Source organism: Pempheris klunzingeri, chromosome 14, assembly GCF_042242105.1.
Source record: "Pempheris klunzingeri isolate RE-2024b chromosome 14, fPemKlu1.hap1, whole genome shotgun sequence".
In the NCBI taxonomy this organism is placed as follows: domain Eukaryota; kingdom Metazoa; phylum Chordata; class Actinopteri; order Acropomatiformes; family Pempheridae; genus Pempheris; species Pempheris klunzingeri.
Genome location: NC_092025.1, coordinates 237501 through 255000, shown reverse-complemented (window position 1 = coordinate 255000; position 17500 = coordinate 237501). Strand labels below are relative to the sequence as shown.

The following is a 17500-nucleotide window of genomic DNA, read 5'->3' as shown; positions in this document are numbered from 1 at the left end:
ACTGACAAAGGAACGTATTCAGAGGAAGAGCTCCATGACATCAAATGATTTCCAGTACGGTTTATACAGACACAGAATCAGCGGGTAAATGAAGTGAAAACATACCAGCTAACTTCAGCCGATCACAGGAAAATGATTATTTATTGATCTGAAGGAGGACGTTTGAAGGATAACAGGAACTCAAAGCTTTTTGTTCCCCTTTTCTGTCGTGACATATGGAATCAGTGAGTCACTGGTAAGAAAGAGGAATATATGGCACAGCACGAGACAAAGGATGGAAAAACAGGGAAGTACGTGTAAGTAAGTGTCCATTCCCTGATGAATCATAAATGTAGTTTTTGCCATTGTTGCCGTACAACATCAGAAAAATTCATTAAACACTTGTTTTCACGAATTACACTGGAAGTACAGTATTTGAAAGCCTTTGTTGGTCAGCAGCACATTATTCCACACACGTCATTATGTCCTGATGTATTATTCATTGACCGACTGACCTATGGTCCATGTGAATATCTCTTCCCTCTGTACATCTCTCTAAACCAACGGCTATGTTTTTAAGTGACTGCATGTTAAATAATCCATGTCAAATAAATGAAACAACATGATGTTCTTCACCAATCTAATGATTTAAACAAAACTTCAACACAAGCATCGACTCACCAGGAAGAGGTCTTACTGTTCCAGATTGTCTTCTTGGGTAAAAATCTGATCAACAACAGAGGAGTGTCCTGCAGATTGCCTCCTGCAATGCTGGCTGAATGTTACAGACATGAGATGAGCAGGACCAAGCCAGATAACATGACGCTCCCTAGAGAATACTGCAGGGTATTACTGCTGCCATGAGTGCATTACAGGATGCTGTACTGAACATCTGACCACTGATGGACAGGAGAGTGCACAGAACCTGCCTTACATTATCTGACCTGAACTTAAATGTGCTTTTTGATGAGCTCATCAGAAAGGAGCTACAGAGCAGTTTCACTTCTTCATGTGGCGTTCAGACAAGACAACTGTTCATTCTCAGTAATCCAAACAAAAGAAAACCAGAGGCACCTTAACAGACAAAACCTTCTTGTGTCTCTGTGAAAATGACAAATGAATCACTTACCCTTCTGAAACGTTACTTTTCTCACTCAAATCACTGTATGATATATATCCCGAGCGACACGAGTCTCCTTTAATGTTGCTGATATGCTTCCTGTGTGTCTAATGTGTCTCTCTGCAGTTTCATAAGTGTGTGTGTCTACTTGTATTTGCTACATAGTGAGGACCAGAACAGTCTTTACAGAGTGAGGACATTTTTGGGAAGTGAGGACATTTTGCCTGATCCTTCAAAACAACTAATCTTGATCCTTCACGACAATTTCAGGGGACTGTTAGTTAGTTTAGGTGAAGGTTAGGGGCTGTGCAATGCAATATGTCAATGAAGCTCCTCACAAATACAGAAGCGCAAGGGTGTGTGTGTGTGTGAGTGTGTGTGTGTGTGTGTGTGTGTGTGTGTGTGTGTGTGTGTGTGTGTGTGAGAGTGTGTGTGCGCTCAGTGCAGCTGTGGTCCTGTGACTGTGAGGTTGCACAGCTTCTACCTACCAGCATGGGTCTGTGATTTGTGTCTTGTGACGATTTCCTTTCTTTATATCACTTCCTTTTCCCCACAGCTCAGCAGAGCATGCAGGCTTTCACATAATCAGATAGTAACTGTTGGCACAGGATGGTTTAAGTTTAAGTTTAAAACGTCACCCAAATAGGCACCTCTGATGTCGTCCCACCTGGTGCTTCGTTCCCAATGTTTCATCTGGACGTCACAATGTGTGAAGAGGTAGAATAAGATTCAAATTCAGTGACATTCAAAATGATGTGAGAGAAAAATTAATGAATACTGCTACAGATGTACCATAATCACATCAAATCAGAGGTGCACTACTGGTCCACTGAAACAAAACTACAGACACATATTATTATATCATTTCAGCAATAATGAATGACCGCCAATACTTCAGTCCCAAAAGTATTTATTGTAGAAATAGTACTGTACTCACCCATTATCATAGAAACTAATGAAGCCATCAACAGTATTGCTGCTAGAAATATTCAACGTGAAATGCTGGTTATAAAAGTTATAAGAACATTTTTTTCAGACGAACAACTATTTCTTTTATGGAGATATCATCACTGAGTTGAGTTCAGACCAAATATGTCTTCTCTGTTACTTTGATTCTTAGTGCACTGGATCGTGAACAATCATCCACTCATGACAAAAAGCACCAGCTGAGCAAAGACAAATTCTAGCACAGCTGATAAAAACAAAAATCAAGGACATGCACCCGTTCTGTCAGTAGCAGAAATTCCACATGAGGATTAAGACTTAATATCAAGAAAAGGCAAAGAAAAAGCAGTAATCTCTCTGAATTAGACAACAAAATCAATAATTTAACTTAAGATGACAGCTCTCCTTCCTAAAGCAGAGACAGTGGAGGCATAAAATGTAAAGACAATATGACCAGACTGAATCTAAGGATGTTCTGGGAGCAGAAACAGTGAAAGAGCACACACAATATGATTTATATGCTGACCTGAGGTCTGATCAGTGTGTTATGATGGCTATCGCTGGGCTCATCTCTTAAGGAAGATCACAATGGTAACCGCGGCTAAACTGATAAACCATAGTGTAAGTGGACACTCGCTCGAATGAACATATTGAACATTTATTTAGACCCGTTTAATAATTCCCACACTTATCCTACTCTCTCTATAGCTTCTTAATTAACTGTATTGTCAAAGATGTATATTAAATCATAACCGTATTTCCACCTGGGGTAATATCATTGCTGGGCTCAGTCTGGCTGTCGTATGGATACCTGCCTCCATCAAACACACGTGGGGCTTTTAAGTCTTTTGCAGCTGGTAGCTTCAATCTTTTGGTCCTGAAATGTCAAAAGGTCACAGCACATTGTGAGACGAGAGTCTCAGACGTGTGCAAAATTCTCAATTAATCGTGTAGACAGGCAGAAGGTCTCATTCAAAGCAGGTCACTGAGGACTTTGGCCACGCCGACAGCAGAGTCAGCGTCTTGTCCGTATACAACCGGCTGAGGAAACGCCCTCTCCACCTCCTGCCTCAGCACCTCGTTACGGGCGATGGCGCTCCCACTGCCCACGATCCTGCTGACCCCCGCCTGCTGCAGACGCTCAGTAGGCATCATGGAGGTGATGTTGTCCAGGACTCCGCGGCACAGTGCCCTCGTCACATGACCCAGAGAGAGATTGGTGGTGGAGATGTTGGTCACTTGGCCCAGGCAGAGAGGGTTATGTCTCTCTCCCAGGATGGTAGGACTCACCCTCAGGTCGCTCATCTCCTGATTCAATGCGCAACGAATCAGCTTGTCATATAAGCACGGATCCCTCAGCTCCACCCCTGTGAGGGACGAAGAGGAGAAACTTAACAACTGGGTGGGAAACATTTAATGGCAACAATCTTTGAGTCATTCTGGCATCTGTAATGTTCGCCATGTTCACCATTTTAGTTTAGCATGTGAGCTAATTAGCATGAAACACAAAGTACAGCTGCGGCAGATGGGAGTGTCACAAGTTTTGCAGGTATTTGGTGATTTGTGATTTTGGGCTCTATAAATAAAACTGACTTGACTTCCTGGACAAATTGAATTTCTGACCTGATGATGGAGAGTCAGGGGATCATCAAAGTGATTATACGTGAATGTCTAAACCAAATTTCATCTGACTGCTGTTGAGACATTAAGCACAGAACCACGGCAACCTCATGCTGGAAAAGTCAGACTGACAGCCTGACACCGACCCCCTTGGGCCACACTTCTACCAGCTCGGCTGAAGACACATACCAAGCTCGGCCATCCAGGCAGTGAGCATCTCCACAAAAGTGGCCACTACATTCCCTCCGTTGAGCGAAGCCGCCACCGCCAAGTAGGAGTCGTCAAAGTAGGGGAAGTAAGAGATGGAGGAGGACGGCTGAGGAGAGTCTGGAGGTTTGAAGCCAGCTGGCATGGCAAAGGTCAGCTGTGCTGAGGTGCTAATGTTAAGGACTGTGAAGTGAGGAGAAACACACAAACAGTCATCAGTGTAGTATGAACAGCACCCAACATGACATGACGGCAGGATTCCGCTTTTGTTTTCTGGGACTTCATGTTTCACCTGCATCTGTCCGCGCACTCATGCAGGAGTAGACGGAGCACTGGAAGTCTCCCAGGGCAGCCGCTACCGGCGTACCAGCAGGGATACCATGCCAGTCAGAGCACGTCTGTCCCGCTATGCCACCAGATGGCACACACTGAGGAAGCAGGTGCAAAGGGAAGCCGGCATCCTTCAGACTGGAGCATGCACACACACAGAGTGGCTTGTAATGTAGGTTAATAACACAACAACACCGACACCGGAAGCCTGCAATGAACTCTACGAAGAGTTTAGTAGCTGCAGTTAAACACACAACTGTTTTCATGCACTTTGGTACCTGAACTGAAAACCTCAGCACAGAAACGAGGGGTTATTAAAACAGGAGGTCCTGCACTTTACATACATGTCCATGTTCCACTGGTTGGAGGAGGTGTTGAAGAAGCCCCAGCTGGCTGCGTTCTGAGGCGTCATCACACACCCGTCCAAACCACACAGCATGGACACCACGTAGTCCTGGATGGTGCCTGCAACTGCGAATTCCTTAAGGAACTCGGGCCTGCATGGAAACCACACACACATCTTCAGAGTTCATCCCTGTATCACAAAGGGAATGCAGTAGGCTCGATATGGGGTCTAAGAAGCACGTCCTGACCTGTGCTTCATGTACCACAAGATCGTTGCGCAGCCAAACCCTGTGGCGACGCTGACATGTGAGTCCGGCTCTGGAAGAGAGGACAGGAAGTGACTGCTGCAGCGCCCATCCAGCCAAGTGATCAGCTGACTGGTGTCTGCGGCTGTGAAGGAGTCCCCGTTGGACCAATCACAACCTGTGAGGGGCAGCAGACAAAATACGTTTTATGTGACTTCATGGTTTTGGTTTGTTTTGACAAAAATTCCCCACTACTATAGATTTCCTATGATAAACCTCTGTTATGAAAAGTTTTGGATGCAGCCAGCAGAGAGCAACACTGTGATGTCAGAGGGAAAAAGTACATGCAGAAGGAAACTGGGGGTTCAGCTCCACGTGGGGATCTGTGATCACACCTCCCAGTGACAAAACCGATCTGGAGCACACTGATTCATTTGTGGCCTTTATCTGTGCAACCTATGCAGTTGTTTCATTTTCTAATGTGAGACGTGGCACTCGGACCCTTATGTTGGGGGCCTTCCAGGGATCATGAGATTAAAGGGATCAGGGTTCACTGCCCTGTAATTCTTCTCAACTAGGGCCTCTCTTCATTTCAGGGTCATAAGCACACATTATTAGCACCCATTGTTTTCCCATTGATTTTCGTTTTGGGGGGAGGACAATCAGGCGAACTTGCTCTGAAAAATATTCTCTCTTTTGTGTCTCCAGTTTCCTCTCTGATTTTTTATTCAGTGAATGAAGAAATCTGTTTCTTGGCTGCTCAAACTCCTCATGCATCACAGCCGTTGTTACACACTCTACCACAAGCGTTACGACACGCATGCAGGCCGGCTGCAGGTCGTATTCTTACCGCCCTCTGCTTTCCACAGTAAAACTCCGTGCATCTGTCCGGACAGCCCGATGCTTCTCACCTGCCGCAGTTTGCCCCGGGGCAGCAGGCCCATGCACCGGTTCAGAGTGTCTATGATCCGGCCAGTGTCCTGCTCTTTTGCCTGCATGGCGCGGAAACACAGGGCGGGTTACCAACAGGGCGGGTAACAAACAGGGCGGGTTACCAACAGGGCGGGTAACAAACAGGGCGGGTTACCAACAGGGCGGGTAACCAACAGGGCGGGTTACCAACAGGGTGGGTAACCAACAGGGCGGGTAACAAACAGGGCGGGTTACCAACAGGGCGGGTAACAAACAGGGCGGGTTACCAACAGGGTGGGTAACAAACAGGGCGGGTAACAAACAGGGCGGGTAACAAACAGGGCGGGTTACAAACAGGGTGGGTTACCAACAGGGCGGGTAACAAACAGGGCGGGTAAGAAACAGGGCGGGTTACCAACAGGGCGGGTAACAAACAGGGCGGGTTACCAACAGGGCGGGTTACAAACAGGGCGGGTTACCAACAGGGCGGGTAGCAAACAGGGCGGGTTACCAACAGGGCGGGTAACAAACAGGGCGGGTTACCAACAGGGTGGGTTACCAACAGGGCGGGTAACAAACAGGGTGGGTAACCAACAGGGCGGGTTACCAACAGGGCGGGTTACCAACAGGGCGGGTAACAAACAGGGTGGGTAACAAACAGGGTGGGTTACCAACAGGGCGGGTAACAAACAGGGTGGGTTACCAACAGGGCGGGTTACCAACAGGGCGGGTAACAAACAGGGTGGGTAACCAACAGGGCGGGTTACCAACAGGGTGGGTTACAAACAGGGCGGGTAACAAACAGGGTGGGTAACAAACAGGGCGGGTTACCAACAGGGCGGGTTACCAACAGGGTGGGTAACAAACAGGGTGGGTTACTAACAGGGCGGGTTACCAACAGGGCGGGTAACAAACAGGGCGGGTAACAAACAGGGTGGGTAACAAACAGGGTGGGTTACTAACAGGGCGGGTTACCAACAGGGCGGGTAACAAACAGGGCGGGTTACCAACAGGGCGGGTTACCAACAGGGCGGGTAACAAACAGGGCGGGTTACCAACAGGGCGGGTAACAAACAGGGTGGGTAACAAACAGGGCGGGTAACTAACAGGGCGGGTTACCAACAGGGCGGGTAACAAACAGGGCGGGTTACCAACAGGGCGGGTAACAAACAGGGTGGGTAACAAACAGGGCGGGTTACTAACAGGGCGGGTAACAAACAGGGCGGGTTACCAACAGGGCGGGTAACAAACAGGGTGGGTAACAAACAGGGCGGGTAACTAACAGGGCGGGTTACCAACAGGGCGGGTTACCAACAGGGCGGGTAACAAACAGGGCGGGTTACCAACAGGGCGGATAACAAACAGGGCGGGTAACAAACAGGGCGGGTTACCAACAGGGCGGGTAACAAACAGGGCGGGTAACAAACAGGGCGGGTTACCAACAGGGCGGGTTACCAACAGGGCGGGTAACAAACAGGGCGGGTTACCAACAGGGCGGGTAACAAACAGGGCGGGTAACAAACAGGGCGGGTTACCAACAGGGCGGGTAACAAACAGGGTGGGTAACCAACAGGGCGGGTTACCAACAGGGTGGGTTACAAACAGGGCGGGTAACAAACAGGGTGGGTAACAAACAGGGCGGGTTACCAACAGGGCGGGTTACCAACAGGGTGGGTAACAAACAGGGTGGGTTACTAACAGGGCGGGTTACCAACAGGGCGGGTAACAAACAGGGCGGGTAACAAACAGGGTGGGTAACAAACAGGGTGGGTTACTAACAGGGCGGGTTACCAACAGGGTGGGTAACAAACAGGGTGGGTTACTAACAGGGCGGGTAACAAACAGGGCGGGTAACAAACAGGGCGGGTTACCAACAGGGCGGGTTACCAACAGGGCGGGTAACAAACAGGGCGGGTAACAAACAGGGTGGTTAACAAACAGGGCGGGTTACCAACAGGGCGGGTAACAAACAGGGCGGGTAACAAACAGGATGGGTTACCAACAGGGCAGGTAACAAACAGGGCAAACACACGGCAGAGTTCCCTTGTGGCACGTGGACTCGCTCACCTTGATCCCGCCGTCATCCGGGACGTCAGACGTCGTGGACAACACGTGACTCGCAGCCACCGCGCGGGAGCAGCTTTCTACTAAGGCGGCTTTGACCGAGGTGGTGCCCAGGTCAACACCCAGGACGTAGGTGGACATTACTCCTGGTGGCAGTGAGCGCTGTGGCAGTCAGCTGGGGGGACACCACAGGGAGGGGGCGAAGTCTACACTGCTGCGTTCAGGACGCACTGCTGCGTTCAGGACGTGGGAGGAAATAGGACACTTGGGGTTTAATCTAATGTAACTACTCCCAACTGCTTAGTTCCGTCACTAGATTATTGACAAATGTCACACTAACAGTGTAAAAAGATGGACGCTATATTGATTTCTTCTGTTTATTATTATTGTCTTGCCAGGGGTAAGACAATACCCTTGTACCCCTGTCTTCCCTGTCGTACATGGAGAATTCCCTACTCTTTGATGTACCTCGAACGCACCACACCGTCGCCTCCGGTTTGATGATTACGCAGTCTGTTCCCACAATGCACTGCGAGGGAGCATGGCCGACTGTTGTCTAGGAGCGTCACCCAAACCAGAATGAACGAGCAGTTTCTGTGCCTCTTCAGCTGACATTCCTTCAAAACGATCTAATATCCGAGTCTGCGGAGTCACTCTGACAGATTATGAGTTTGTAATCGCGCTGTGAGGAGCCGAAGAGTCTCTGCCTTCATTTCCGGTGAGAAACTGCCAGCCGTTACCGTCGGATGGTGCTAACCTGTTAGCTCGTTAGCTCCATTGGAGAGAGGAGAGAATAAAGTGGAAATGTGCCACACGGGCTCCTGCTGTGCTGCCTTTAGTTTGATGATAAGGCACCTGACTGGTGTTTGTCCCTTCCTGGTGGTTTATATCTTCAGAGCAAAGCTTTAAAAGGAACTTAGTTATTAGCTCATTTGCTTCATTGTGGTGAGCAGCTAAGCTAAGCTAAGCTAAGCTAATACCGACCGAGGCTACTGACAGCTTTTCTTTCTCTCCCTTTGTTCCTCATATTGGGAGCTTTAAACAAGACCTGCCTGCTTTTCTTGGTGTGGTTAATCTGGTTGACCTTCTAATGAATACATTATGATAACTTTAAACCTGCTCACATTAGTAAGGCCTCTACACGTTAGTTTTTCCAGGTGTAATACTGGCCAAGTATGGAATAAGCATCAATACCTGGTAATAGCAAGTAACACGATGAAGTAAAGCGTCTACTTAAAGTAGAATCTTTAGCTTCAAAATGTCTATTAAAAGTAAAAGTAGCCATTATGCAGCACACACTGCCCCGATACTGCTATCTACTGTATGTATGTTATGTAATTGTACTATTATTATTATTAATAGTAGTAGTAGTATTGGAAGTGATGGGTCCTGGAGCAGCACAAGGTGGACTTGATTTCAGTGTCATTATTTACTGTTGGGTTGTTCAATCTGTAACAGTCATCACAGGTAGTTTAATCACCTCATAGGTTTGATACATACCTAGTCTCTGTGGCTGTGAAGTAAACATGACAGAGGAAAAACTACAACATTTGCCTCCTAATTGTAATGAGGTGAAAAGTGTGCTTATGGACAGTACCAGAGTAATACATGGTGGTATCATTATTACTTATTGGTATCCAGTTAAGTCTGATATACATTTACATAGACTTGTTGACTCTGCTGCTGTCAATCATGTCACTTTTACCTTGTAATAGTCTTTATTATACTCTTAGTTCTACATATCTCTTATTATTCATTTCTGTACCTGTCTGATTGTAGTTAACTGTGCTGCTCTGACAACAGAATTTCTCTTATCTTCTTTCTAAATGTGTCTGAATCTCTCCTGAAACAGCAGCACCTTCCTGTGATAGCTGACCAGAGCCAAGATGGCAGGAGTTGTAGCCAAACGTGAGGGACCACAATTCATCAGTGAAGTAGCTGTGAGGGGCAACGCCGCCGTGCTGGACTACTGCCGCACCTCTGTGTCCGCTCTGTCCGGAGCTACGGCTGGTATCCTCGGGCTGACGGGACTGTATGGCTTCATTTTTTATCTCCTGTCCTCGTTTCTCCTCTCCCTGCTGCTCATTCTCAAGGCCGGACGGCGGTGGAACAAATGCTTTAAATCGCGGCGGCTGCTCTTCACCGGCGGTCTCGTCGGAGGTCTTTTCACCTACGTCCTGTTCTGGACTTTCCTCTACGGAATGGTGCACGTATACTAAGATGATCTACCAGAATTAACCCCGAATTAATCCTATCTAATGCTACGTAAACCAAGAATATTGTCTGTCCTGCTGTTTGTAGATAAGCCGTCAGTGAAACACTTTAGATTTTTCCATTATGAAGTGTTGAGTAAACACTGTGTGAATAACTCTAGTTTGCAGAATTAACTGTCCCCTTCTCCTTCCTGCTCCACACCTGGCAAGTGATTATGAACTTATCTAACCTGAAACTCCTGCTCTGTGTTTGGTTTCATCTGTGGCAGGATAGGAGCCATCGTTATGATAATTTGGTTGTAGTGTCGCATAGATTAAAGCAGACTACGTCCTAACAAGGTGTAAGCATTGGCAGTACAGTTCATGAACAATACTACCGTTAAATTATAACAAACCTGATGTGAATAAATGCCTCTGTACAACATGTTGGTATACATTATTACTCAGTTTCTCTGTAAGGCCGTGTCATTTGTTTACATCACGAGTACATTAAGCTCATGTGTTTCCAACGATAACAACCATTCAGTACATAGAAGCAGGACCGACGGACAGGACGGAGGGGGGGGGTCACAATATCAGCAGTGAACTTGTCCGCTCACAGTAGTACATCAACACTGCATTCCACTATGAACAAGACAGTCAGCGCAGCCAGCTCAACATTCAGCAGGACACACACCACAGTGTACTTGAACGCCTGGGACGACACATTCAACTGAAATACCAACAATTAAGACCGGTCACGCCTTTTCTTCCACACTGATTCCAGGTGCAGCTTTTTAAAACTCTTTCTCTGAGTGTATACTCACAAAATGGTTTCTCTCATGACCCAACATTGACTTTAGAAGGTCTGTTATGTTTTCTTTATTGGTCGATGCTTATTTTACCTCATGGTTAGTTTATTGTTACCTAATCCAAGCCTGCATTTGTGGTCCATAGTGAAAATTTGGTGTAACACTGTAATTTTCTTCATTTTCAATCAATCATGTCTTGCATTTTTGCTCTTTTTTTTGCCAACTTAGTGCCTGAAATGTCAAAAATAAAACCTAAGGCTCATCATATATTCCTTTATAGATATCTATATATCTAATAGATATATGTATATGCATCTATATAGATATGTGTGTGTGTATATATATATACATACACATATATAAAGAGCATATATTGACTTACAGGCTTAATTAGTCTGATCAACAGCTAAATAAGCTAAACGTATTGATTTTAAGGCATCAAACAAAGGCACAATTCATTCTTTGCATTTGTGAAGCAGTAACTGGCAAATATTTGGTAATTCACTTTAAGTCATAGAAGAATCATTTTATGTCACTCTATTATTTGCATCAGCGTCATCATAGTACTTTTGCATATCAGTATTTATGGACCTTGTTGTAATCTTCCACATCTCCTCTTTGGATCCTGACCCAGCTGCTGAAAACCACCTTCCCTTGTTTGTCTACATCAGCGTCCTGGCCCACCTGCACAGGTAACATTTCTTTGGACCAATATATCTTCAGTCAGGGCAAGCATCTCTCCGGGCAGTGGCATGCCAGCAGTCGTGCCAATGGGCGAGAAGTGGACATCGGTCCGACTCTTGGTTCCCCTTCTTGCGACATAACAGAGACCGCTGCAGGTGATGAGTCTCGCTCAACTCAATTGTGTGAAGAGAAAGTGATGTGGGGCCTTGGCTCTGCGCCCTGGGGAGAGAGAATGGCAGAGTATCGCTGCCCTGTGTTGCGTGGAATGGTTGGACCGCGTCCGTCTACAGGCTGCTGGCTCTCCTCGGTCGTCTCAGTGACCTCTGGCTTTTTGGTGGAGTTGGCGGCCTCTCTCTCTGCTGCTGCTTTCCTGGGTCTCCTCTCCCGGTGGCCTGCCTTCCCCTCCCTGGTTTTGCCCCGTTCTTTTCTGTTGTTACACACAGATGTGCCAGTACACGTGATGAGCAAGGTTTGGAAAATGGTTGATTTTTAAAAAGTGTAAATACGATTTTACATACTTGAAGTTGATGATTTCAAACTTCCTCTCTCGGTAGAAGGAGCTCGTGTTCATCATGTACAGCAGTATCATATCGCATGCAAAGGCCCCCTGAAAGACAGAAAGTAAGACCAGTGGGATTCTCACAAGCTGCAAGGAATCATTATGTTTGTATCCGGTGATCCTCCATCAGCTTCTAGTGACACTGTAATATGACACTGTTTAAGCCTGAGGCATCTGAGGAACAACACCAATTATCTGTCTTAGTAAATTACTCACTGCACCCAGCAGAGCAACACCCGAACCAATGGTAATTACTGTGGGAACAATATTGAATTTGCCAGCCTGCAAAACAATAAAAGGCATTCAGTGCAAATGTATTACTAGAATTATGCACTTCCCTGCTCATATCACTGCTGTACCTGGCCATTGATTATTATATCGAAGCGAATCCCATACACTTTATACAAAGTGCGGTAGGTTTCAGCGTTGTGATCCTTGTAATACCTGGCATATCTGTAAGGGGGGAGAAGAACAAGGTGTTGAAGAACATTTAACAGACTAGAGCCGAGTGGAGGCAGCGGACAGGCAGATTTATTTCCTGATAAATGCCTGAGAGGACATAACCTGAAGTTGTATCCTGATGTAACCGAGTTGTTCTGGTTCATGTCCAGTCGAGTAAAGCTGTACTGTGGGTTGCACTCTGACGAGTCCCTGTCCAGGTCACAGTTCCACTCGATAAGAATACCGACAGTCCCACCCTGGTGGACAAAAACACAGACTTTGTGAAGATTAGTGCGGCCTCGCACATATTTACACGATCGGACTTACAGCAGGAGTAGCACAGGTGCTACTAATGATGTTAACAATGGCTCTGCTGCCTTCAAGTGTCCCAGTCAGCACATGGCGGTGTGACGGTGAGCCAGCATGATGCCCTAACAGGTGCAGCAAAGCTAACCCAGAGTGAGGGAGCTGTCAGTCAAGCACACGCTGGTCCCGACCACACAGTCTTAAGAAGAGATGTTGGTGGGCTGTGGGGGTGCATTAAGATCACCGCTGAGTTTGGACGTTCATTCTCAACCTTCTCAAAAAAAAAGGTTTCTCATCACAAGGTCCACTTTGCTCGGTCTGACAGCTCGGTCAGCAACACTGAAAATGATTCAACCACCACTGCAAACTAGGCGTCCTGGCATTTAACTTCCAGCTGTGATCAATGAACAACTCAGACTAGACTAATTTGAACAGTTCAACACAACCGATATTACAGGTGGTTTCTCCAAATTCAGCACCGAATGCACCTGTTATTGAGGACTGAGGTCTCAGAATTATTCACCCCCCTGAACACAAACCCTCATAAGAGCACTGATCTGCAAATGAGCCGCTGTCTCAGACGCACCTGACGTAACCAATCAAGGGCCTCATTAGGTCCATCGGGTGTGCTGGAGATAAAACGCATCCAATGCCGGGACTGGCCGGGGGTTCGTTCACAGCGACGTTTGGTTTCATGATGGACAAATGGGTCCAAAGAACTGTTCAAGATTATTGATCAGTGCACAAACAAGGAAAAGGATCCAAAAAGAGTTCAACGCTAAAGGCTACACTTCCTGGACGTGGCAGAAGCACAGCAGTGCACTTTGATCTTGTTTTCTTTCTTTGCGCTCTGCATTTGATGAAATTGGATTAATTGCAGATTTGCCAGAAAACCACAGAGGCAAATTAGCTTTGCATTGCAAGCAGGCCATCCCCTTATGAAGCCAAGCTAATGGCTTTGATTTCATGGCATATTTCCGTAACTGAATACTAACAGGAAGCAGGGAGAGAGAATGAAAGAGGGGAGACGAATGCCGCCTGCAGGATTCAGCCTGGGGATGTTGCAGTTTGTCCTCCTCCGGCTCCCAGATCAGAATTTCTACCCCGACAATCCTCAAGCGATCTACCAGCATGGAGGGATGACAGCGATGAAGCTGGCCCATGCTCTTCAACACCACTGTTGTTCCACAGTTATTACTGCACTCACACACAGCTACAATAGATTTCCATAATGCATAAATGTGAGAATGCATAACATGGTTTTTTATCTAATGACTATGAGGAGGCCAGGAACTGAACTCCGCCCCACACACAGGCTCTCGTACCCTGACAGCCATGTCCTGGAAGTCGTGTCCAGTCCAGCTGACCAGGTCCCCGACGCGGAAGATGGGGCAGTACAGATGGTCCTCTCTGTCGAAGGAGCATCTTTTCAGGTAGCTGTCATCAGAGGTTTCAAGGACGTTGGACCTAAAAGGTCAACAGAGCAGACAGGAAACACGTGTATAAATATAAATCTAAATATAAATAATAATAATTATTTTCACATTGAACAACATGTATCACTGTCCTTTGACAGGGACAATTGTCCTAATCCAGAGAGTTGAAGGATGAAAGTCACTGAAGTTGGAGCTGTCAGGTATTCATGTGTGGCAGCAGCAGTGGTGGACAGATGGAAACAGGCCAAGAGACATTTGGTCACACAATTCTGTCAGCTTCCCAAGTCGGCTTTGACCCTCCTTTATCTTGACACCCTATTTCTGCTCTTTTGATCTCTTAGTACCATTAGGGGTACAGCAGATCTACAGTCCAGCCAGGGGGGGCTGGACTGTAGATCTGCTGTACTTGTCAAGATACACAGCACTTGATATCTCCGCTCGACCCTCTACACCCCAGTGGCAGCAGCAGCAGCAGGGTGTTCAGTATGTGTATGTCAGTGAGCCCACACCAGCTCACCCTCAGAGTGGAACCGGACGTGTCACACTGTAAGATGTGCAGCGTTGCCGGCCATGTCGAGTAACACCCATTATGAGGGATTTGTATTACCGGCCAATCGTCATTAAGCATAAGCACATCAGGACTGGTGGCTGTGTAATTAGAATAAGATCCTGACTGATGAATTAGCTGCTACTTGTGGCATCTCTCTGCCTTCCTGCAGGACGCGCACAGACACCAGCAGCAGCAGGGCTCGCAGGGCTACCCCCATCTGATCTGACAGCTGTCCACGGAGAGGCCCGCTGTCAAGGACGTCTCAGATGACTGTTTCGCTGTCTCCCTGAATGCACACGCCGGTATAAATAGAAGGCTCTCTGCACCCTAAAGCTATTTAAAGCAGCCACTGGAACACGTATATCCCTCAGCTCACTCCACGGTCTGCGCCACCATGCCCTGAAACCATGAGCACACCGGCAGCCGGCAGCACTTACTTGGAGAATTCAAACTTTGGAAACCTGATGAAGTTCTTGATGTAGACGGTGAAGTTTTCCGCTTCACTCAGTAAAGGCTCTCTGGAAAGGAGAGAGACAGGCAGCACTGTGAAAAGGACAGGCCGACAGGCCGTAGTTGTAATAAATAGACGCTGTGAAATATCTCGGTCCCTGTGAGGGATCAGAGCGCCAGAGGAGTGGGCGGCCTCACGTGGGCCTCCCGCTGTGCTCAACAGGACACCAGGCGTGAATCTCACAGGTCCCAGTGCTGTTCAGACAAAGCCCCGTCTTTATTCCTGACGGACACAGAACAAGACTTTAGTCCAAAATAAGACAAGCTGGGATACTTTTGGTATTGTGTGATGAAACGTGCGTCATATTCATCTATTAGAAAGACAAAACATGAACACAGGGTTTTGAAAAGTTTGGAAGATGCTTGATTTTAACCATCTTGTTTTCAAGGTTTGGAAACGGCTTGAATTTTTCTCTCAGTCTAGTCATAAAGACTGAGCATCAGATGGGACGGTAAGACAAACACAGGGTATACTTATACTGAGGGTATAAATTCACCTGCTCTGTGTGAAACCATGTTGCTTAAAGTATGTGAGCGAGGTCACGCTATTGTCCATCCTACAGAGCACGATGGACATCGTCAGTGACCAGTACCAAAGACCTCCACCTCTTGTTGGGGCTAAAAACTATTTGATTTTGTTCTCACACAGGCGCAGCCAACGACCCTCACCGTGGCCGGCTATCACAGTGGCCCCCTCCTCGCAGTCCTCGTCGCTCTGACATCGTCCGTGCGGCACCTTGAAACTCTGCGAGACACAACGAACACCTGTGCGCTCATTTCACCACACAGACGTCAGGATGCACAGAAACGGTCCAGAGATGAACACTCACCTCAGCACAGAGCCCCAGCCTCTGCTCCGGGGTCTCGATGTAGTTAGTCACTAGGAAGAACACCTGCTCGCCCTGCAGGAGACCCAGAGGGGGGGGGGCAACAGGTGACACAACACCTCCAGGTCTGGGACAGGCAGACAGGCAGGCAGCGGGACAGACAGACAGGCAGGTGGACAGACAGGTGGACAGACAGGTGCCCATGCTAATGATCACGCTAGAGAGAAAGACAGGTAGACAGGCAGGCAGATAGACAGAGAGATAGATAGACAGACAGGCAGGCAGGCAGGCAGACAGGCAGGCAGACAGACAGACAGACAGATAGATAGATAGATAGATATTTGTAGATAGATATTTGTTTATTGATCCCTCAGTGGGGAAACTTTGCTGTTACAGCAGCTCAAAGGGACAGACAAAAAGAATAAAAGCACACAGTTAAGAATTAGACAAATTAAATAGCAGAATATAATAGAATATATACAGTGGTAAAAACCTCTGTACACAAAAAAATGTAATTACAGAGACAACAACAACAACAACAACAGGGTGAAGTGAAGTGGGGTGAGAATTATTGTACAGTTTATGTTATAGTAAGTATAGTAAGAAAGACAGACAGACAGACAGACAGCTAGATAGATAGACAGGCAGACAGACAGACAGACAGATAGATAGACAGACAGACAGACAGACAGACAGACAGCTAGATAGATAGACAGGCAGACAGATAGACAGACAGATAGATAGACAGGCAGACAGACAGACAGACTCACATTTGGGGGTATGACGTAATCTTCAGCACTCCACAGGTGGAGCCCAGAGCTGTTGGTCAGAGTGACTCCTTTAAGCTTGGTGATGACTGAGGTCTGGACCGCCTCTTCTCTCTCCTGGTAGCCCTTCTTCACCACAAACACCCACCTGCGACACGCACCCCAGCAGTGTATCGTGCGTTAGAGTCGTCAACAACACCCCAACACGGGTGCCACGGTGTAGTGTTTGGTCTGGGCCGACTGCAGCACACTAGAGCCGTCAGTGAGCACGGTGCTCATACACCTGCTGTATGAGCGTCAGTGCCGAACATGAGCCGCAGTAGGCCACATACCACCGAGCGGCAGCCGGCCCGAGAGCAGCCTCTACACGTGAGCTTCACATCAGGGAATAATCAGCTGGAAAGGTCACAGCCGAGGATTCACCGTTAGTCAGTACACTACCGAAGTCCACAGCGGGACAGCTGCACCGTCTGCACCGTCTCTACCTCGTGCAGCCCTCGGTGGGGGGGTACAGAGGACCGTCACGGTCGCACTCACCCGATGATGTAGCCCAGCACGGCCAGCTGGTACAGTCGGAACAGCACTCCGATCCGCCGGTTCTCGGCGATCACGTACTTCTCTGTCTTGTAGTTGAGGAGGGAGAAGAAGA

At 47.5% G+C, this 17500-nt stretch overlaps 4 protein-coding genes across 5 annotated transcripts in view; 1 reads left to right on the top strand and 3 right to left on the bottom strand.

Moving 5' to 3' along the window:
* trpv1 (transient receptor potential cation channel, subfamily V, member 1) overlaps positions 1-1170 on the bottom strand; it is a 9833-nt gene extending 8663 nt beyond the window's left edge. The window contains exon 1 of one of the 2 annotated variants that reach the window (XM_070843648.1): positions 1109-1170. The gene's annotated coding sequence lies outside the window, so the exon portion shown is untranslated. Of the gene's footprint in view, positions 1-105; positions 150-1108 lie in introns of those variants that run through there. The other variant, XM_070843649.1, reaches the window with a different exon arrangement.
* Positions 1171-2030: 860 nt separating this feature from the next.
* Positions 2031-7953, bottom strand: shpk (sedoheptulokinase). Its single transcript, XM_070843705.1, has 7 exons — positions 7771-7953; positions 5642-5783; positions 4795-4969; positions 4546-4698; positions 4164-4339; positions 3854-4054; positions 2031-3411 (listed from the first exon to the last, which is right to left on the bottom strand). The coding sequence occupies exons 1-7, from the start codon at positions 7906-7908 to the stop codon at positions 3017-3019; spliced, it is 1380 nt and encodes a 459-aa protein (XP_070699806.1). The 5' UTR covers positions 7909-7953; the 3' UTR covers positions 2031-3016.
* A 1700-nt stretch (positions 7954-9653) lies between these two features.
* Positions 9654-9986, top strand: emc6 (ER membrane protein complex subunit 6). The gene has a single exon (XM_070843992.1). The coding sequence runs from the start codon at positions 9654-9656 to the stop codon at positions 9984-9986; it is 333 nt and encodes a 110-aa protein (XP_070700093.1).
* A 1296-nt stretch (positions 9987-11282) lies between these two features.
* The window catches only part of p2rx5 (purinergic receptor P2X, ligand-gated ion channel, 5), a 6271-nt gene continuing 53 nt past the window's right edge, over positions 11283-17500 (bottom strand). Inside the window, exons 1-12 of the mRNA XM_070843352.1 lie at positions 17389-17500; positions 16855-16999; positions 16088-16159; positions 15927-16002; positions 15396-15480; positions 15185-15265; positions 14087-14228; positions 12579-12712; positions 12374-12467; positions 12231-12296; positions 11974-12062; positions 11283-11882 (exon numbers count right to left, since the gene is read on the bottom strand). The exon at positions 17389-17500 is cut by the window's right edge and continues 53 nt beyond it. Coding sequence (XP_070699453.1) covers positions 11630-11882; positions 11974-12062; positions 12231-12296; positions 12374-12467; positions 12579-12712; positions 14087-14228; positions 15185-15265; positions 15396-15480; positions 15927-16002; positions 16088-16159; positions 16855-16999; positions 17389-17500 — 1349 coding nt within the window. The 3' untranslated portion in view covers positions 11283-11629. The remainder of the gene's footprint in view (positions 11883-11973; positions 12063-12230; positions 12297-12373; positions 12468-12578; positions 12713-14086; positions 14229-15184; positions 15266-15395; positions 15481-15926; positions 16003-16087; positions 16160-16854; positions 17000-17388) is intronic.